General features: G+C 34.3%; 2 protein-coding genes and 1 long non-coding RNA gene across 3 annotated transcripts; all 3 read left to right on the forward strand.

Moving 5' to 3' along the window:
- Positions 1-1,892: 1,892 nt before the first annotated feature.
- Positions 1,893-2,417, forward strand: LOC116143335 (uncharacterized mitochondrial protein AtMg00810-like). Its single transcript, XM_031428787.1, has one exon. The coding sequence runs from the start codon at positions 1,893-1,895 to the stop codon at positions 2,415-2,417; it is 525 nt and encodes a 174-aa protein (XP_031284647.1).
- A 2,803-nt stretch (positions 2,418-5,220) lies between these two features.
- On the forward strand, positions 5,221-6,915 carry LOC116143381 (thaumatin-like protein). The gene has a single exon (XM_031428829.1). It carries the CDS (start codon positions 5,287-5,289, stop codon positions 6,613-6,615), a length of 1,329 nt encoding a protein of 442 aa, XP_031284689.1. The 5' UTR covers positions 5,221-5,286; the 3' UTR covers positions 6,616-6,915.
- A 3,485-nt stretch (positions 6,916-10,400) lies between these two features.
- LOC116143392 lies at positions 10,401-12,337 on the forward strand. Its single transcript, XR_004130121.1, has 3 exons — positions 10,401-10,458; positions 11,888-11,968; positions 12,086-12,337. It is a non-coding gene; the product is annotated as an uncharacterized LOC116143392 (long non-coding RNA).
- The last annotated feature ends 10,767 nt before the right edge of the window (positions 12,338-23,104 follow it).

A 23,104-nucleotide genomic window follows, 5' to 3' on the forward strand; every position in this document is an offset into this window, starting at 1 on the left:
GAAGTTTTTTCACCACGTTGTGCATGCCATGGTGTAATTTAATTATGAAAAGTGGTATGAAAACAATTACAAATAAAGAAAATATTAATAGAATTAGAGATTGTTTAGCTTGGATTACTAGTAGTAATAAAAGAAATAATGAATTTCAAGACGCTTGTATAAAATCAAATATGTCTCTTAGAACTTTTGCATTAGCATGCCTGTTAGATGGAATAGTACTTTAATGATTGATTCATGTTTACCTTATGCTAATATAATTAGTTATTTTGTAGCAATAATAGAGGTCCTCATTATTTCGTAGAAAATGATTGGCAAATAGCTAAAGTATTTCATTCTTTTCTTAAATTTTTTTACTAATCTACTTTACAACTTTCTGGTGTGTATTATTCTACTAGTCTATGGTAATAACATCAATTATAAAATTTTTCAAATTATTTATAAAAAACAAAGACAAGGAATTTTAAATGCGCCAATAAAGGTAATGGAATTTTTTTTTTAAATATTGGAAACCCATTCCTTTTCTTTATTGTTTAGGTGTATATTTGATCCTAGAATTAATTAGCAAGTTTAGAAAATGGTTTTGATAATTTAGTGGAAAATTTACAAACCGAAGTATATGCCAATCAAATAGGAGAGGTAAAAAATACACTTTTGAAGTATATTTCTAATATGAAATGATGGGGAACCCACAAAGAGGCGAAACATCCAGGAAAGCTGCATCAGAAGAAACAAATGAAGACTTCTACTCTTGGGGTGCACTGAATAGGCCGAAGAGGACCTGAATTTGAAGCACAACCTCCTCTTCAGAAGCTCCACCAACAACAACAACTATGTACTGTCTTCCATGCAGTCGCAGAGTAATGAGCTTCAACAATATTTGGCACCCCTGAAATGTTCCAGTGATCCACAACAGAGAGCCAACATTGATCTCTTAGACTATTGGAGAGCCGAAAATGTATTTTTCCGGTATTATCAAGACTTGCCTTGGATGTTTCGTTGTTCCTATCTCAACCATCTCATCCGAACAAACATTTAGTGCAAGTGGAAGAATTTTAAATGAAAGGAGGACTAAACTTTCAAAAATGATGAAGTCCTCACATGTCTTGAGATTGGGAACGGTCGCGCCATCAAGGTCAATACGAGGTTGTTGACGATATTTTAATAGAATCATTTCAATTTGTAATATAGATGATACAGTGAGGAGGTCCTAGTGAACCCCAAAATTAGTTGATTTGTAAATTGTAACTTGTAAATTAATTGTTAATTATTGCACTCTTTTTTCCTTATCAAGTTTTTGTCCCATTGGGTTTTTCTTGGTGAGGTTTTTAACGAGGCAATAATTATTGTAATTTCTTATTTTATTTTTTAATAAATGAATAAATTTAACTATTCTTATATTACAATTTTAATGTATTAAAATTGAATTAATATTTGGAATGTTAACAAAAAAAAAAAAAATTAATTTAATTTAATTTAATTATTGATATTTGAAAAGAAATTAACATTGAACTAAAAAAAAATTACATTTTTTTATTTATAAATTGTTAATTATTCATTTGAAAAGTTAATTAAACATTTAAACTTAAACAAAATAAAAAAAAAAAAAAAAAGATCAAAAAGAGGGTTAACCCGGCCCAACTCGCGGCCTAACCTGGCGAGTTAGGGTTGGCGGTCCGGGTTAGGCCAGCCAATTCCCCAACATTGGCGAGCCTAACCCGGCCTGCCAATGTTGCCGGGCGGGTCAGGACCAACCCGCAACTTTGTGCAACCCGCCGCGGGTCAGGTTGGGTCAGGCCAAGCAGGCTGCTTTTCCACCTCTAGACATGATTATTACTGGTGATGATATTGATGGTATTTCAGTTTTGAAGACAGAGTTAGCTTAACAGTTTGAAATGAAGGATTTGAATTCTCTACGATATTTCTTGGGTATTGAGGTAGCCTACTCACCTAGAGGTTATCTTCTCTCTCAGTCGAAATATGTTGCAGATATTCTTGAGCGGGCTAGACTTACTGATAATAAGACTGTCGATACTCCGATTGAGGTTAATGCAAAGTATTCTTCTTCTGATGGTTTACTTTTGTCAGATCCTACTTTATACTGTATTGTTGTTGGGAGTTTGGTATATCTCACTATTACTTGTCCAGATATTGCATATGTTGTTCATGTTGTTAGTCAGTTTGTTGCTTCTCCTACTACAGTTCATTGGGCAGTTGTTCTTCGTATTTTACGGTATCTTTGGGGTACAGTCTTTCAGAGTCTTTTACTTCCATCCACCTCTTCCTTGGAGTTGCGTGCATACTCTGATGCTGATCATGTTAGTGATCCCACGAATCACAAGTCTGTTACTGGTTTCTGTATCTTTTTGGGTGATTCCCTTATTTCTTGGAAGAGTAAGAAACAATCCATTGTTTCTTAATCTTCAACCGAAGCAGAATATTGTGCTATGGCATCTACTACCAAAGAGATTGTTTGGTTACGTTGGTTACTTGCAGATATGGGCGTTTCTCTTTCTCATCCCAGTCCTATGTATTGTGACAACCAGAGTTCTATTTAGATTACTCACAACTCGGTTTTTCATGAACGAACTAAGCACATTGAGATCGATTGTCACCTTACTCGTCATCACCTTAAGCATGGCACCATTACCTTGCCCTTTGTTTCTTCTTCTTTGCAGATTGCAGATTTCTTTACCAAGTCGCATTCTATTTCCCGTTTTCGTTTTCTAGTTGGCAAACTCTCGATGATTGTAGAAGCAGCATAGTGAGTTTGAGGGGAGATGTTAAGAAATATGGGTTATTTTGTTTTATTGTTTATTAAGGGTAGATCTGTCTTTTCATTATTTCCTTTGTTTAGCCTATATATATCTTTGTATTTAGGTTAAATTATACTTTTCATATTCAATTGCATTATGCAGTATCAATGAAACCTTAGCCTCCTCTTTTTATTATTTCTTTGGACTGTTTAATATTACAAAAATGCTATATTCACCGAAAGATTGGTACCGAACAGTTATACCGAAATACGTGAACATTGCCATGTTGGACGATAGAACACTAACGTAAATGGACGGGCGTCCAAATTCTATGGACGGGCGTCCCTTAATATGGACGGCCATCCAAAAAGTACAGTAGGTGGACGCCAGTCCATCTGTTATGGACGGTCGTCCATCTTATAGGGACGGCTGTCCGCATGAGATGGACTGCCGTCCATCGTATTGTGTCAACAGGCAATACTGGATATCCTATTGTAAAGTCTTTTGGGAACATTCATGATACTAGTATCCAACCCTCTCGTCCAACTGAGTTGATAGATTCTGGCATTGCAATTCAGAATGATAATAAGTTGCACCCTTTTGGCTTGTTGTGGTCAGAGCTCAAAGGAACTCACACAAGACCTACAAATGTGCCTTCTAGTGTGGGAAGGACTGCTTCATACGGTGCGATAGCTGATCCAACTCTTGCTGCAGACACAGTCGGATATTTATAGAAAAAACATACCTGCTGGCCCCATTGTGTATCAAGATCCTATTGCTACTCACCATATGCGACGCATGGAACAGGAATCCAACCATTTTGATCTAGCAGAGCAGCTTTTGTCTAAGCAATTGCAGCAACAGCAGCTCTAACAGTGAAATATGTTTCCTCATACACGCCTGAATGAATCAGTTTTAGAACAGTTGCCAAATCAGAATCTGATTCATCAACAACAGTTGGCAAACCATCCAACTTCAGATATGGAACATCTCTTGACCCTTCATCTGCAACAACAGCGTCAGCTTGAACTTCAACATCATCAATTGTAGCAACAACAACTTTTGCAGGAGCGACAGCAATCACAAGCTCAACAGGTGCTTTTTGAGCTGTTAATGCATGGTCAAATGCCTGATCTTGCCCGGGCACTCACATATTGACCCAATAAGAGCAAACAATGTTCTCGATCAGGCTTTATTAGAGCAACGCCTTTTACATGAGATGCAGCGGCAGCAGACATGGAGCTTCTCTGTTTGGCGTTTGAAGAAGTTGAAATTTTAAAAATTTTCATATATTATGGACGCCAGTCCATCTAGTCGTCCACATAAGATGAACTGGATCCATCTAATCTTTTGTTTTCATTAAAAAAAAAAAAAAAATTTGTATTGCTTATGGACGTCAGTCCATCTATTGTGGACGGTCGTCCCTATAAAAGGAACGTCAATCCATCTATTGTGGACGGCCGTCCATATTAAAGGGACGACTGTCCCTAGTATTTGGACGGTGGTCTATTGATTTTTAGTTTATTTTTAAATATTTGTTATGGACCGTTGTCCATTCCTGAATAATGGCCGTCCACGAAGTATGGACGGCCATCCATTTATAAAATTCTTTTATCGTGTCCTACGTGACGATGTTTGAGCCAGGGGCCACATATTTCAGTGCAATTTTCTGATACCCATTTCCGATGTCTATAGCATCGTTGTATTAATATTAACCAGCAGATCCTGTAGGTAATTGAAGTCATCAAACATGGTCATGTACCCATCTTAATTTAATTATCAACTCCAAACCTCAGTATCAATCAATCACAGCCACTAGTATTTTATTTGTTTCCATAATATTTACTTTTCTTGTTGAATATCATAATAAGAATATAAAAGTCTCAAACTTGTCAACTGACAATTAATTTATATTAATTGGTCATATCCGCTTATCCGCAATTTCCGCATGGGATTGGAAATTTTCTTATGACTCCATAAGTCATAAGTCATTATTGGGTTAGGGTGTTGGCGGGCCAGCTGGGCAGCATAAGTGTGGAGTAAGAAGTGGCTTGTCAATGGTTAGGATTGGGATTGGATTGGTGAGGGTAAAATGATAATATGCTTTTGCTTAATAAAAATATATCGATATTTAATAGAAGTAAGGGTAAAATGATAATCGATATTTAATAGAAGTAAGGGTAAAATGATAATCTCATAAAAATTTTTAGCTTTTAATTGAACATACACGTACTTAGGGTTCAAGCCTTGAACTTCAAGGTAATTCTAAAAAATTTCTTGTAAAAGTGCCACAATTTTGATTATTAAATATCTCTGGGTAATTTTTGAAATTCTCCCAACAGTCTGGTCTCCGCATGCTTATTTGGTCTCTGTAGTTGACTTGACTTCGAGATAAAGTGAAGCCACATGATGAACCCTCTTAAGTTGGAAATGTCCGAGAGGTTCATGCACAATTTCCACTAAGCAACAAAAAATCAAAAATTATTAGAAGAATTCCCATCTCCCTCAGCATTTCCTAGCAGCCCCCTCCAACATGAGCTTCTTCAAAATCCTCTCCTTTTCCTATTTCATACTTGATATTTTCTACTTCAGCCTCAGTTTCACCTCCATCAATGCAGCCAAATTTGTATTAGTAAACAATTGCTCCTACACGGTTTGGGCAGCAGCGGTGCCTGGCGTGTCCAAGAAACTCGAGCCGAAAGAAACATTGAGTTTCACACAGGATTCTAGCTCTAAAGTTAAGGGCCGCATATGGGCCCGAACCAATTGCGCCTTCAATGGTACGGGAAACGGCAAGTGTGAGAGTGGAGACTGTAATGGCCTACTTGATTGTGTGTCAACTAGTGAACCTGAGGCCCCTGTCACCTTAGCAGAATACAGATTAGGCGCTGACGAAAAGAAGGATATCTTTTATATCTCTCTAGTTAATGGGTTCAACGTTCCTATGGAGTTTTCTGCCACTGGTGGAACATCTAGTGATTGCACTAAAAGGTTAAAGTGTACCGGTGATATCAACGGCAGATGCCCAACTGAGCTGAGGGACCCTGGTGGCTGTAATCATCCTTGTACGGTTTTCGAAACCGACCAGTTTTGTTGTCTTGGGAAGACTTGTGGTGCTACTGAGTACTCCAAGTTTTTCAAGAATTTGTGCTATAATGCTAACACTTATGCCACGGAAAATGTAACCAGCGAGTGCCCTACTGGCACTGACTATAAAGTTGTGTTTTGCCCTCAAGAGCCCTTAATCTCGACAGAAACAACTTTCCGTATTATAAATAAATGCCCGCACCCTGTGTGGGCCGCTTCCATTCCTGGTGGTGGTAGGCAACTTGATGAAAGTGAAACATGGAACCTGAACGTGAAGTCTGGCACAATCGCTGGCCGCATCTGGGGTCGAACCAATTGCCTGTTTGACGGTGATGGGAGAGGCAAGTGTGAGACCGGTGACTGCGGCGGACTTCTCGAATGTGAAGGCTATGGTTCACCCCCTAACACTTTAGCCGAGTTTAGCATAAACCAATACAACAGCCTTGATTTTATAGATATGTCTATTATTGGTGGGTTTAATGTTCCGATGGAGTTTAGCTCGGACTCAGGTGACTGCAGCCGAGTCATTCAATGCACAGCCGATATTATTGGTCAGTGCCCGAATGAGTTGCAGGTGCCTGGCGGATGTAACGGGCCATGTCCTGTATTCAAGACACAGGAACATTGTTGCACTTCCGGCAAGTGTGGACCTACAAATTACTCCCAGTTTTTCAAGGAGAGGTGCCCAGATGTTTACAGTTACCCTATGGATGATGCAACGAGCATATTTACTTGCCCCGCAGGGACTAACTATAAGGTTGTGTTTTGCCCTTGAAGCATCCTCATTTGTCAAGACCTTAATTACTGTCTGAATTTTATTTTAAGATCTCTATATTATATCCATCTGGGCATCCGCATTTGTTTCTTAAATTCTTCACTGAGGAAAAAGACATTGGTTGTAATTTGGTGCTACTACGTCTCTTTTGTTACTTGGGCAATCTTAGGATTAAGATACTCGCATATTGTCAAGATTTCTGTGTTTTTTTTTTTTTTTTTTTTTCTTTCTTTAAATCACATAGGACAAAATGGAAAACCCTCAATGATTAGTGAATTGCTGGCCTAACTCGGCACTTGACGACCGAGTAACACGTAATTGTAATTCTCTGTTCGCCATTTTCAAAACTTTAACATGTTCCTAGTATGTGAATGTGACAAACATAATATTGCAAGACCTCGGCAACTGATTTACTGACCATCCAGTAGTTTACATTTCCTTTTATCACCATCATCCAAATTTCTCGGTTTCAAAGCCTGGTTCAGAATTTTCCAAGAAGAAAAAAACGCTATTAATTGCACGTATCGTTAACGTTATATCTTCATGGACACTGAGAATTCCAAGAGAAAACAGCCTTTTTTTATTTTATTTTTAATTGTACGTCTTTTATCGTCTCCAAAACATAAATGCCTCGTGGAACGCTTGAAGTTCTTCTTATTGGCGCTAAGCGCCTTGAAAATGCTGATTTCCTGGGTACCTTTCTTACTCCTAGGGTTGAGCTGCTCTAAGTACCTTATATTTTTTGGAGAAACCGAAACCGAAACTACATAGTACAGATTCCCAAAAAAAAAAGAACTAGAACTGGAACTTAAAATGCAGGTTTTGGTTCCTTTTCCGGGTATCCTATAAAAAATCAATTACCCCCTATTAGTTTAAAAAATGACAAAAATACCTTAAAAGTTTACAGATACACCCCTAACAAATTTTGATTACTCATTCATCTGTATCCAATGTGACTCATAAATCCTCTAATCCTTAGGAAACACTTGAATTCAATCAATTCATCACAATTCACATAAAATTTCTCAATCAAAACCAAAACACAAACAATTAATTAAATTAATTAAACAATCATACTATAAATCTATAATTTAATATTATAATTAATTAAATTTCTAATCATTTAATTAAGTATTGTACTAATGTTTATAATGTAATGCTATAATTAATTAAGTAATCATACTATAAATTTATAACGTAATGCTATAAATAATTAAATTTATAATCATTTAATTAGATATTGTGCTAATGTAATAAATTATTAATGTTTATAATATAATGTCATAATTAATTAAGTAATCATTTCATTATGTAATGTTATAACTAATTATGTGATCATATTATAATGTAATATTATAATAAATTAAGTAATCATACTATAAATCATTAATATAATATTATAATTAATTAAATTTCTAATCATTTAATCAAGTATTGTGCTAATGTAGTAAATTACTAATATTTATAATATAATGTCATAATTAATTAAGTAATTATTTAATTATATAATGCTATAATTAATTATATGATCATACTATAATGTAATATTATAATGAATTAACACTATAAGAAATTTAACATTTAGGGATGAAGTCAGTTTCGTCCCAAAATTGTTATCTTAGGGGACGAAATTATAATTTCGTAACAAAATGTTTACCGCTCGCGCCAACAATGCCATTTGGAGGGAAGAATCAAAATAATATGGAGGGAAATCATTCTGGGACGAAATTTACTATTTATGGATGAAAAATTTTGTAGCTAAACACCTTCTTTTTCTGGGACGAATTTTTTTGTCTTTAATTGTATACAATTTGGAAAACTTATTTGGGACGAAATATGATTTTGTCCTTGATTGTAAAAATACGTTTTTAGGGACAAAATTTATTATTTTTGAACGAAAAATTTTGTAACTAAAACTTTTTTTCTTTTGCGACGAAATGTTTTTGTCTCTAATTGTACAAAATTTGGAACACTTATTAAGGACGAAATATAATTTTGTCATAGATTGTGAAAAATGAATTTTTGAGGACGAAATTTGGAACTCATGGTCATCCCACACTACAAGAAATATATTATATTGTGATAAAATTACTTTTATCAAATGTTATTTTGTTATGAGTAATATAGGTATTATGACAAAATAAAGAAACATCACATTAAGTATGATAAAGAGAATATACAGTGACTAAAAAAAATATTATCATAATATTTCGTCACAAATTTTTGACAACAAATTTTGGCGTCTAGGTAAATTGTTTATTGTGACAAACATATTTTGTTATAAAACATTTTAGTCACTAGATTTAGTTATACATGTTATAATTACAAATTATTTTGTCACAAAAAAAATTATTTATTATTACAAAAAAAATAAAATATTATCATAATATATACTGAAACAGAGGTATGTTTGAATCAAAATTTAAGTGCCAAGAAAAAATGTTTATAGTGACAAACATATTTGTCAACAGAAACTTTATTCACTATATTTAGTAATATATGCTATAATTACAAACTAATTTGTCATCAAAGAATTATTTATCATTACAAAAAAAAAAAAAAAAAAAATTATCATTTATAAATGTTAAAATTGAGGTATTAGTGACAAAATATTTGAATCAAATTAAATGCGATATTTTGTGACAAAATTTTGCTAAAAAGGTATAATTAATATGCATACAACTATTTGTCATTCCTCTCAAGTTTTTAGCAATAACATAGTTTTAGCAGATATGTCACTGGAAAAAACTCATTAACGCATATGATCGGGTACAAGGTCAGGGGCTAGGAAATTGGTCGAGATCGAGGGGTGATTAGGGGCGGGTCGGGTTTGCGATGTCCAACTAGATCAAAGAAATCTGTTCTAAAACAAATACCAACAAATTAGGGGTGAAAAAAAATATATATTTGTAAAATCGTAGCAACACATTTCAATCCGTTGTGAATATTATCCCAAAATTTCAGTTCCTAATTTGTGTTAAATTATGACTTTATTTTAAAAACTTGAAAAGGCCAAAAAATTGTAAAAATACAAAATCATTAATAATTTTATAAATGTAAATATTATGTATCATTTTCGGCTTTAATGATAAAAGAATACAAATCAAATTTAAACTAAATACAAATTACACAATAAAATTCATAAATGTAATGCGTGCCGAGCGCAACAAAAAATTAAAATTTTACTTACAATCATTAGAAAATAAATCACCTACAAGTAACATTGGACAATAACATTATCTTTAATATGTTCTTAAATAGTATCTTTGGTAACTTTTATATGAAAATGTTATAATAAATTTGATAAATATCACTTATCATTTTATAACATATATTTATCAATAATAGCTTTTTTTTAAAATGTTATTAATATATATCTACAATAATACTTTTAAAGTATTATTCTAAACCCAATAATACAGTAGCTGTAAAATAATGTTGCAATATAATGAAGTATAATAACACCTTAAAATATTACCATACACCCGAATATTAACCCGGAAAAAAATACCTTATACCCACCATGTGCCAACTCAAAATTTCCCTAAATTTCATTCACTAAACCTAATACCCGCCAACCCAAAATTTCCCAAAATTTCACTCTTCTTCGTATTTTCTTCACTCTATTTAGCGATATAATGTTCTTCACCCAAATTTCAGCTGCAAACTTCCTTTTCCATTGTTACTTATCTCCATTCAGTCTTATTGTACAAGATTTTCGCAATTTCTCTCAATTTCAACTTCAAAGCGCGAACTCATTTAGGGTGAATCTTCACTCCATTAGGCGACTGTTCTTGCTATTTCAGCTCAAATTGTAAATTCAAGGTATCAGCTCAGATTCAGGTATGTATTTTTAAAATTTTCATTCTTGAATTGAATCGATTACGCAATTAGGGTTTCAATTTTGTTTTTTGGTTACTTGTTTTGGTGGGTTTGATTTTCATTGAATTGAGTTCTTGTGAAATTGTGTGAATGTGGTATGCTTGATGATGTTTAAATGTGGATTTTATTTAATGCCTTTAAATTAGAATGGGTTTGTTTCAATTTGGCTTTTTGGTTGTCTGTTCTGGTGATTGAGTTTTTCTGATTTGAGTTTGTTTGGACTGTTTGAATGCGGATTTATTTGACAGGCATGAACTCATTTTTTTTTTTCTTTGGTTGAAATTGGTGTTGGGTGTGGTTGAAATTATCAGGGATCTTCTCTGTTTGAATTATGGCTTTTGATTTAGTGGGTTCTGGTGATTGATATGTAGTGAGTTTCTCTTTTTGGCAGTAAAAATGGAAATTAGTTTTGGTTAAATTTAAGTTTGTATGAATGCGTTTTTGTTTTTAGTTGAATTTCTAGAAGTAGTTATAAGTTAAAAGTTAAATTTTCAGTGTAACAAGTTGTTAAACTAGTCATGTTTTTAGTGTCAAATTTGAAACCAGAAAATAGGAAAGGGATCATGAGAACAATGGAAATTGCCTTTTAAGTATTCATCAAATTAGAGAATTTGTTTGTGATTAATGAAACTTATGAATGGACTAGAATTTGAATTGATGTAGTCCTGACATTGGAGAAAGTGCAGCACAGATGTTTGATGTTATGCTGCAATAACAGGTAATTGACTGCCTTTGGAGTGTGAAACTTTTCAATATTTGTCAAACTGGTTGAGATATATGCATACAAAGTTTTAATTATCATCAAATGTCCCTACATTTTCATTCTACACTGTTGATAGAAGGAGGTTAGAAGTGATAATGAATATCTCAGGGTGACCACTCTGAAATTCTTAAGAGTAGTCATATTTGACACCTTGTAGTCTTTTTTGTCGCTAGAATTATAGCAGAAACGTAATTAGAGAGGTATAAGATTGTTGAGTGAGTAGAGATAGAGTAGGTGGGTAAGAGAGTATTAATGGGAATTAGAAGAGTAATAGTGGGAGTATAGTTGTTTCCAAGACCAACTATAATGAAGCAAACAAGGAGTAAAAAGAAATATCAAATTAAAAAGAGGAAAAAGAAAGTAGTTAGAGGTCGGGCAATTATTGTGGCAGCACAAATTGGGAGAATCAACTCACCAGCAACGTCTTTAATGATGATAGTGATGATGAAAATGACACACTATCAAATTATTATAATGATGAAGGCAATTATTATGATGATAATGATACAGAGTCTGATACATGAATTTGATAATGTAACTTAATGATTTTTTACATTTGATTACATGTCTATATGGTTTATGTTATTTTGCATCTTATAATAGATTAATATGTTTTTGTTGTGACAGGTACTTTATTGTAGAAGATGGTTTCAGTTTTATGCCACCGCTCTAAGGCTGCAACTAGTCCTTCTCATGCATCAAATAGAGGTACAATTGTTTCACTTAATTCAGTTGAAGATGTCTCCCTAATGTTTTATGTTAACTTTATCTTACAAACTTTAGACAAATATATAGTTGAGTAATTGTTAATAATGATTGTTGCAGACTTGTTTGACATGCGTATACCTAGATGTCCAGCAGCTTCAGCAATTCAGTTTTTTGCTTCTTTTGACATGCAACTACTATAGGAGTGGTACCTTTATTGACATCCAAGTAGTGAAGAATATAGTATATATTTTGACATCCAACTAACAAAGAAAGTGTAGTTATTTTATACTATTGTTTATATGTTAGTTATAGTTGGATGTGTTTATGATACTATTGGCTTATATATATATATAATATTTTGTTATTACTTGGTTATTTGTTGATTTGTAGTAGTATCAATTTGATATTAAGTAATATTTTTTACTTAGTTAAAAAGATGTTTCATATGAATTTTTTTACTTTGAGAATCAATACATTTGTTAATTTTCAATCAGGAACAAATTCTTGTTGTAATTCATAATAAAAGAAAGGGAATTTTTTGTCAGGGATGAAAATTTTTGTCCCTAAATATTGACACCACCAGGGATGAAAATTTTGTTCCCAATTCGCCAACCATCAAGGACGAAAATCTTCTTCCCCAATTCACTATAGCATGAGGGACAGGAATTTTCGTCCCTAATTCACCATTCCATTAGGGGCGAAAATCTACGTGCTCAATTCACCACACCATCTAGGACGGTAATTTTTGTCCTTAATTCGCCACACAGACAATGACAAAAAAAAAAAAAAAAAAGTCCCAAATTATCTACCTAATAGGGATGAAAAGATTTCGTCCCCCATTGTGCATTTTTTGGGGACGAATGACAGTATTTGGGACAAATAGTTATTCTTTTTTGGACGAAAAATTTTGTTGCAAAATAAATAATCTTTAGTGATGAAACTGTATTTTGTCCCTAATGATGTGGTTTTGGGGACAATTCGTTTTTCCGTGGGTGTTACCCTTTGGCAACGTAGTTTTGGGGACGATTTGGTTACAAAATAAATAATCTTTAATGACGAAACTGTATTTTGTCCCCAATGACATGGTTTTGGGGACAATTCGTTTTTCCATGGATGTTACCCTTTGGCAACGCAGCTTTGGGGACGATTTTGTTTGTCGTCCCGCATTACTTTTGAGGACGAATATTCCACTTTTTGTGACAAAAAATTTTGTCCCTAAATGTTAAATTTCTTGTACTGTAAGTAATCATACTATAAATCTTTAATGTAATATTATAATTAATTAAATTTTTAATCATTTAATTAAGTATTGTATTAATGTTTATAATAGAATTTTATAATTAATTAAGTAATTATACTATAATCTATAGTGTAATGTTATAATTAATTAAATTTCTAATTATTTAATTAAGTAATGTAATAAATTACTAATGTAATGTTATAGACTTATAATTAATTAAGTAATCATTTAACTAGTAATATATTAATGTTTATCAATTTATTTTATATAATTAATTAATTACTAATTTACTATAGATATACTTTGAACTTGATAATTAAATGAGTATTCTCATTTGAGGTTTGGTGTTGGATAGCTTGTTGATAGGTTTTAGGTTCTGTATGGGTGGACAAAGAAGAAAGCATACTGATATGTGCAGGATAAATGAGAATAGGAAACAAAATTAGAAATGGGATACTTGGTGTTATTAGACATATCATAATTTGTGTGCCTGTGCCATATGGGAGGTCTAGTGGTTCTAGTTGATTTTCTGGATAAAGAAGGTTGTATAGACTGAGAAACAACATTGGGATTAATAAAAAAACAGGATCAGCAGAGGAAATATTACCTAAAGAAGAAGAGCTATGGACAGGTGCAGATAAAGGAGGTATGCTGGGGATAAAAAGGGGAAAGAAAAGAGTAACAATCAGTGGGAGAAGTCAGGTGGAGTGAAGGAGCATCTAGCTTGCATTCATTGTAAAAAGAAGGGACATTCGGAGAGGAGGTGCTGGTATAGACCATGGATACAATGCAGAGGTTGCAAACAATTTAGGCACATAGAGAAGGTTTGTAAGAACAAGGGAAACCAGCCAACACAGCAAGCTCGGGTTGGAGAAGATCAACAGGCTGAACAGCTCTTTGTGGCCTCCTGTTACACAGCACAAACCAGTAATGAAGCTTGGTTAATTGATAGTGGCTACACCAATCATATGGCTGCAAACCTACAAAGTTTCATCAACTTGGATAGCTCATATTGTTCCAGAGTTAAAATAGGAAATGGTGACTTTGTGGAGGTCAAAGGCATAAGAGATGTGGCTGTCCAAACCTTGTTAGATACCAAAATCATTCCTTATGTATTGTATGTGCCTAAGATTAGCCAAAACTTATTAAGTGTTGGGCAAATGTTAGAGAAGGGTTATTCTCTACATTTTCAAAATCAAGCATGCATTATATTAGACCTTGAAGGGACTGAATTAATGTGTGTAAAAATGTTGGGAAAAAGCTTCCCTGTTGAGTGGAAAAATTCTAGCAACTTAGCCTTATCATCTAGGCTGGAAGAGTCTAAAATCTGGCACAAGAGAATTGGCCACTTCCACTATAGTGGCCTCAAAGAGTTAAAGAATAAGAATATGGTCCAAGACTTACCTAAGATTGAAGAGAAGAGAAGCCTCTGCAGTGCTCGCCAACTTGGTAAGTTAAACAAGCCACCATTTCCCTCGGATCAGGCCTGGAGAGCAACAACAAAACTCCAACTGATCCATACTGATGTTTGTGGCCCTATGCAAACTGAATCAATGAGTGGGAGCAGGTACTTTGTGCTCTTCATAGATGACTTCACACGGATGACATGGGTATATTTTTTGAAGCAGAAAAATACGATACCTGTTGTAATTCAGAAATTTCAAACTGCTGGTGGAGAATCAAGCTGGAACAAAGATCAAATCCATAAGAAGTGATAATGGAACTGAATATACATCAAGGGAATTCAGTTCAATTTGTCAAGGGGCTGGAATTAGGCACCAATTCACTATACCTTACACCCCACAGCAGAATGGGGTCAGTGAAAGAAGAAATATAACACCATGGAGATGGCTAGGTGTATGATGGCAGAGAAGCAGTTCCCTAAGAGGTTCTGGGCCGAGGTTATCAATACAGGAGTCTATCTCCTGAATAGACTGCCAACTCATGCAGTCAAGGGCCAACTCTAGTTGACGCTTGGAGTGAAATTAAACCAGCAGTGAACTACTTGAAGGTATTTGGTAATGTATGTTATGTTATGGTTCCAGCAAGGAAGAGAACAAAGCTTGATGATAAAGCTGAAATTGATATATTCATAGGCTACATCAGTCAATCAAAAGGGTACAGAGTATACATCTCTGAGTCAAAGAGAATTGTGATAATAAGTGATGTAAAGGTGGATGAAAATGCAGTGTGGAATTGGGAGAATAAGAAGATTGAAGTTGACTGCAAAGTGCAACAGCCAACTGAAAATTTATTTGAAGAAGCTGAAACTGAAGAGGATGGAGAACCTCTAGTTAGAGGGACCAGAACCTTGACTGATGTATATGCAAGGTGTAATGTGGCAGTGCTTGAACCAAAAAATTATGCTGAAGCTGCTGAGTCAGAAGCCTGGAGGAATGCAATGCAGGAGGTGATATCTATGATTGAGAAAAACAATACCTGGAGGCTTGTTGACAGACCTGAAAACAGAAAAATAATTCAGGTAAAGTGGATTTACAAGCTGAAGGTTAATCCTGATGGTTCAATCCATAAACACAAGACAAGACTTGTGGCTAAAGGCTTTTGCACAGCAGCAAGGGGTAGACTACTCTAACACATTTGCTCTGGTGGCTAGACATGACACTATCAGATTAATCCTTGCTTTGGCAGCCCAATTTGGTTGGAAAATCTTCCAACTTGATGTTAAGTCAGCATTCCTGAATGGTTGCTTGAGTAAGGAAATATTTGTAGAGCAATCTGAAGGATATCAAGTGAAGAGTGAAGAAGGCAAAGTGTATTTGCTGAAGAATGCCTTGTATGGCCTAAAGCAGGCACCTAGAGCCTGGTACAGCCGCATAAATGATCACCTAAGCAGCTTAGGATATGTTAGAAGTCCTAATGAACACACACTCTATGTTAAGGAGGCTAAAGGTGACTTGATTGTGATATCCTTGTATGTGGATGATCTGCTGATTACAAGCAGCAATCCAGACCAGTTGAGTCAGTTCAAAAGGTCCATGCAATCTGAATTTGAGATGACATATTTGGGGGAGATGACATACTTCCTTGGTATGGAAATTGTTCAGTCCAGCAATGGAATCTTTGTATGCCAAGAAAGGTACGCAAATGAGGTACTTATAAAGTTTGGCATGGAAAATTCCAAACCTGCAGATACTCCTCTGGTTTCTAATTTGAAGCTGAGTAAGAATGATGGTGAAAAGAGAGTGGATGAAGGACTGTTTAGAAGTCTGGTTGGATGCTTGTTGTACTTAATAGCCACACGACCTGACCTCATGTCTGCAGCCAGTTATCTGTCTAGGTTCATGAGTTGTCCAAGTGAACTGCATTATAGGGCAGCCAAGAGGGTGTTAAGATATGTGAAAGGGACCTCCAGGCTTGGCATTTGATTTAGGAGGGCTGAAAATCTGGAGTTGTTGGGCTATACTGACAGTGATTAGGGAGGATCACTTGATGACATGAAAAACACCTCAGGTTATGTATTTTACATCAATTCTGGTGCAATTAGCTGGCTATCAAAGAAGCAAGATACTGTGGCACAATCCACAGCAGAGGTAGAATATATTTCTACTGCAGCAGCTGTAAACCAAGCTGTTTGGCTTTAGAAAAATCTTGGCAGATTTGAAGCAGAATCAGGGAAGTCCAACTCCAATATTGTGTGACAATCAGTCTGTTGTTGCCATGGCCAAAAATCTAGTTTTTCATGGTAGGACCAAACACATTAAGATAAAGTTTCATGCTGTAAGGGAGGCTGGAAACAATGGAGTAGTTACTTTAATTCATTGCCTGGGTGAGGACCAAACTGCAGACATTATGACCAAAGCATTGTCTAAAGCCAAGTTTGAGGAACTTAGACTCAAACTTGGTGTTTCCAGCAAAGGTATCAACGAGGAGTGTTGATGCAATGATACATTGCTGGAAATGCATCATCATTATAGGATTCAGTTGCAAGTTTTTAGAGTCTGTTGAAGTTAGTTTGCTGCAGTGGTCCAACGTGCATGAATGCACCTTTTTGGTGTATTGTAGTTGAATGGCTTAAGTGTAATTAAGTCAGTATTACGATGTGTTTTGTTTATGAAATATTGGTTGTTAAGTTTTAAATTCAAATTTGTATATGTCTATTGTAATTGTTGTAACAGTAGATAGTTGTTGTGCTGATGTATATATTGATCAAGTTGGATGAATGAATCAGACTTTTGCATATATGTTTTGATTATTTTTTTCTTTCCTTTGCATTCTCCGGCCAAGAACCTTCACATGCCATATTTTATTTTCTTAGACTTTGAAATTAAGAACAGATTAAACACAGAACTGAAAGATTAAAATTTTTATAAGCTTTAGGACTCTTTTTCTCTTGGTGGCTAATGGTTCCAGATCCAGTTTGAGGGGATATTTATACCCCATGAAAGCAAACAAAGAGTTACATTTAAGGTATTATTAATGAGATTCTTATTGGCTTAATTTAGACTTTTCAACTAAATAGTTTCTGAAAACAACATGCAGTTGGCGGCTGTGACAATACTATTCCCAGATTTTGGTTCCGGGGATTTATAAGTCCCTGGTTTAGTGGTTTCACTGTTGGTTTATTCTTTTTTTTTTATTAAGACTAATATAAAGATAAAAGGTTACGATGTTTCTGGAGTATTTTAAAAGTGAAGATGGATGCCAATTGGATAAATTAGACCCCACCAACCTTTTTCAATTGACACTCTTAAATAAATGAAAATGTATTAGATTCTAGTTTTATATATATATATATATATATATATATATATATATATATAATTCCGGCAAATTGACAACTTGTTCTTCATACAATGTGTTTGTCTTGTTTTTCTCTTGTGGGTTTCTAAAAGGAAGAAGGACTTTTCCCACCCAAGGTTTGGCGAAACGACACTTTCCTATCCATCAAGTTTCAAAATGACACTTTTCCAACATATCTCTAAAGTGGATTTAGAAGCTAAGAGATCATTAAGTTATGAAAATTACCAGAGCCTCAAAGATTACGGTAACATATCTCTAGCGTTCACTCAATTTATGGTTTTATTACCTTAGACTAATCAAGTTTCATCTCTCGATCTCAACCTAACTCATAAAATCATTCAACTCTCGGGCTCTTAAGAATTGAAAGCATTACATACAGTAATAAAACTTAGAATTAATACTCAATTAAACTTAACAACAATAAGGTCAACACATATTCATAAATTGGACTACATCTTTAGCCTTGGAAAAGGAATTTAGTTCATAATTGTAGTAATAAAAACAACCATTGTATTAACAAACAAGAGTTCAAGAAAAAAAAAAGTAGAAAAACTTCTCTAATTGTTGAACGAAAACTGCAAGAATTCTGATCTCCAAAATAGTAACCGCTCTTTCTCCTTCTCTAACCTCCCTAAAAACTAGTTAAAGACCCTTATTTATAGTGTTTGGAGGTTAATAAGGAAAGAATTAAATGTCTAAACCATTCATATTCAAACTAGGAAAATATAATAACCCAAATAGGCCCCTGATCCATCGCTGCGGCGATAGAAACAGTCGTTATGACGATAGTTCTTTCTATCCCACGAGTCTGGAATATTCAGAATCTGGTGAAGTCATCAACATGAACCTTGTAGCTCTCTGAATAATCTTTTCAACGCCACAAGAATTATCGAATTCAAATTTCTACAACTCAAGTTATGATAAAGCCATCGAAGCATGCCCATCTTGAAGAATTTCCAGGTTTTATGTTTTATCTTCAACGCATCACAACTTTCTCGTTTCAACTCCAATTCTTGCACCGTTTATTCCTACTCGTCACGAATTCCATTGACATCATTCTTCTTCATTTCAATATCGTTTTTAACCTGAAAATACTCAAAATACACCCGTGATCCCATAAATGGTATTTATGAAATAATTAACTCAAATTTCACAATAAAAACACATTTTTCCACAAATAATCCAATTGAATCACTAACAAAACATGTATTTTCAAGCTCTTATCACATCTTCTCTTCTTAATCCTAGTTTCGTGTTTGAGATTGAAGACAGCCAAATGAGAAAAACTTCCACAACCCTTATTTTCCTCTTACCTTCATTTTTCTTTCAAATTTTTTTGTGCGAATTTCTTCAACCCTTTCTTTATGAAGAAACAAACAGCTTCCTTTTTCTTATTCTCTCAACTTCTGCTAATTTCTTCTCTTTTTTATCTATATGCACCATTACTATTCCCTTGATTTTTCTTTTCCCTTATCTTTATATCCTCTTGGACTGGACTCACTTTAGATCCGCATTCTAGATCCATTCACCCACAGACGTTAAAACTATATTTTTGCCAATTAAATCATGGATTTTTGGTCAAACAAAGAAGGTTTTGTTGAAGAAGATTAGATTTAGATGGTTCAAGTTGCTAAACCTCCTTTCTCATACTGAAATTACTGAAATTTTGGCTGATAGTGATACCTTTGCATAACTCTGTGGCAAAATGGTTTTAGGGATTTCAAGGTTTAGACTTCATACTCTATTTTCGATTTGGGAAATTTGGTTTGGGGGGCTTATTTTGTGTTTTTCCATTAACTACATTGGGGTGAAATGTTATTTTTACCAATTTTTAAGATTGAAGATAGCGTTCTACTCCCCCATAGTTTGTAAAAGTCACTAAAGTAACCTTGCATATGCAAACCAGCTCAAGTTGTGGGCCTATCGAGCCAAGCCGAGTGCTGATCAAACTCAACTTGGTGTATATAGCGAGTTCAAGCCGAGTTATCTCGGCTAATTTTGAGCCAAGTCTTTAACGAGCTTTAGACGAGTCGAGTCAGCAAGATGGTCTTTTGACTTCTTCAATCACTCCTAAAACGCTAGCTATCTTTAGCAATTTCTCAACCTTTTTCCAGCCGCTTTCTCCACTGAAAATCATCCCCCACCTCGCCATTCGACTCACTATTGAGGGTGTCAACCCCACTAGCGGTGATCGTTGTAAAATCGAGTTGTTTTCAAATGGTTGGGATCGCAAAAATGCGACTGTCTCATGGCAGTAATGGTAGGTCACTGGCGGCAAACGGCGAGATGGGAGGGCGAGTGGAGGTAGGGGTTTTGAAGAGGTGAGAATGGGGTTTGGAATGGTGGTGACAATGGTGATTTCTGGTGTCAATAACGGCTAGAATCTGGCTGTGAAACGGTGAGATCGCAAAACAGCCAAATAGGTGAATGATGGAATGCATAGAGAATGATGCATATGATACTATAACACGTATCTTCATATTTGGCAAAAATTTTCAATCAAACTGAAAACAAGTAAGGTATAATTTGTTACCTTAAGTCTTTAGCAACCTTGGAGACTTTTAATTTTAAGAAAAATTAAACAAAAGAGTATCCACACTAAGGTAAAAGAAGAATCAGGCCAAGAGAGACATTTAGGGTTCTTAGAAATTTTGATCTCTATCTTAAAATTGATATATCATTTTCTTTATATATGTAGCCTTGTAAACAATTCAATAATTGTTTTGGACTTCCTTAAACAATTCCATAATTGTTTTGGAGTTGTAAATAATTTCATAATTATTATGAAGTTATTAAACTTCTTTAAATAATAACATTGGATTAACATTTAACCACAATTAACAATTTAACTCTTAAATTGTTTACATAACAATATAACCCTTAAATTGTTCATATGTTTACAATTACAATCCATTGTTAAATTCAATTTAATATAAAGAAAATGATTAATTATGAATTGGAACTCCATTTAATTCCAATTAGCAATTTAACTCTTAAATTATTCATAAATAACTAATATAACCTTCCATTGAATCTAATTCAATGATAATAATATAAATAACTTTATTACTCTTGATAGGTGCTAGCCAACCTTGGATAATCCTCTTTGGCTATTTCTCCATTCTCCATAGTTTTTTATGTATGACCTCTTAGGTTTACTGTGGCCTAGCCGTGTGCCCAATATCATAATGTATTCCGATATGTTTTATCATAACTCTTTATGAACAAAACTCTCACCGATTATGGTAGGCATCTATATAGCAATGCTTCATAACCCCTAAGCCACAATGAAGATATACTCCAACGAACCCTTTTATAATCATACGCGCTGTATAATCAAATCATTCTGTTGTCTAATCCCAATTAAGAACATAATCAAATCATTCCGTTGTCTAATCCCAATTAAGAATGGATTCATGGTATGTCAAAATCCTTATCTTAATTTTATATTAGATTGACGATCAATACATATGGAACATGTCACCATGAAACAACCTTTCATGTAACATTCTATATACCCCAGCTGGAGATTTCACTTTTCAAATGTATCTTGACATTTGTCTAGGAACTTGATATCAATCTATACCAAGTCAACGGATCTCATCTTGACTATCACTTGTCCTCACACATAAACAACACATGGCCAAATCGGCTTATTAACACATGACATTATTAGTCTCGTGTTTATACACCATCTGAACTATATGTGTTTATGCAGAATCTAACCGTGATATCTTAGGTCTAAGGATTAATAATACACTAGTATGATCTTATGACGAATCATTGACTACATTTTAAATATCCATGTGATTCATCATAAAAGGTCATATTCGATAAACAATTCATTAACCGCTTATCCATGTTAATGCCCTAGTGATATAACTTTTATAATCACCCACACTAATACCATCACATGATATTTTACGGAGGCATTCAACATGCATACTATGTAATATTATTGCTCAATTAATATTACCTAAGTAGGGAATACTTTGATGATTTTGATCTTTTAAAGATTTATATCATCCAAACATTTCACATGTAATACATATATATAAATGAAGCAATAAACCACATGTGAAATAAGAACACTTTCTTCTATTGATAAGATAAAATTGTATATACAAAATATATACATTAACATATATATACAAAACATAATACCTTAGAACCGATGACATGATTGATTCCTAGGGCATACACTAACAATAGGTAGTGGCCAGCGAACGGTGAGTGATCAGGCGCCAAAAGGTTGGGGATTTTGTCAAGGGGTTGATGGTGAGTCTAGGGGTGGTGTCAATTTTGATTTTGGTCATCGGAAATCGCCAAAATCCGGCAAGAGAAATAGCGCGAACCCTACTGGCGATTGGCGTAAAATTGAGTGGAATTAGGTGGGGAGAGAGGGAAAATGGGGAAAGTGGTGTCAATTTTACGTCAATTTCCGGTGCTAGAATTTGGTTGAGGTGCGTTGCAGTTGCCGACAATTGGGGTTTATCTTTGTTGGGGGTATTTTCGTCTTCACAATGTATTTAATAGAAATTGTTAAAGGAATATAATTTTTGGGTGGTGAAATGGTGTTTTAAAAGTGTGGGGGTAGGACATGTGATTGAGCTATTTTTTGGGTGGGAAAAAGTCGTTTACTCTTAATTTAATGATGCCAAACATAATGATAAAGACAGAAGATGAATGTTTCTGGAGTAATTTAAAATCAAGATGCTCGACACCTAATCTAATAACATATGAGATCAAGTGGATGCCTATTTGCGTAATATTCAGACCCCACTAGCCTTTATCATTTTTTTTTTAATTGCTTCTCTTTCTGGGCACAAATAAATGAATAATCAAAGAATAGTGCCGTTGTTTTGTAATGAACAAACAAGATTATAATAAGCGACTGCAGTTCTGGAAGTTGAATTTGTTTGTAGTTTACTGTATTTATTGCTTAAAAATAAGCTTAAAGCCATGCTAATGAACTGTAAATCTGTAATTATTATTTCTTCTTCATATATATCACCACAAAATCCAATAAATTATTAACGAAGATTACGGAGTAGTGGTTTTATATGCCAACATTTATTAAATTATTTCTTTGACTTTCATGAAAGACCAACATCCAATAATCCTCGGTCTCACTC

The sequence above is a fragment of the Pistacia vera genome, unplaced genomic scaffold (genome assembly GCF_008641045.1).
Source record: "Pistacia vera cultivar Batoury unplaced genomic scaffold, PisVer_v2 Contig43, whole genome shotgun sequence".
NCBI lineage: Eukaryota > Viridiplantae > Streptophyta > Magnoliopsida > Sapindales > Anacardiaceae > Pistacia > Pistacia vera.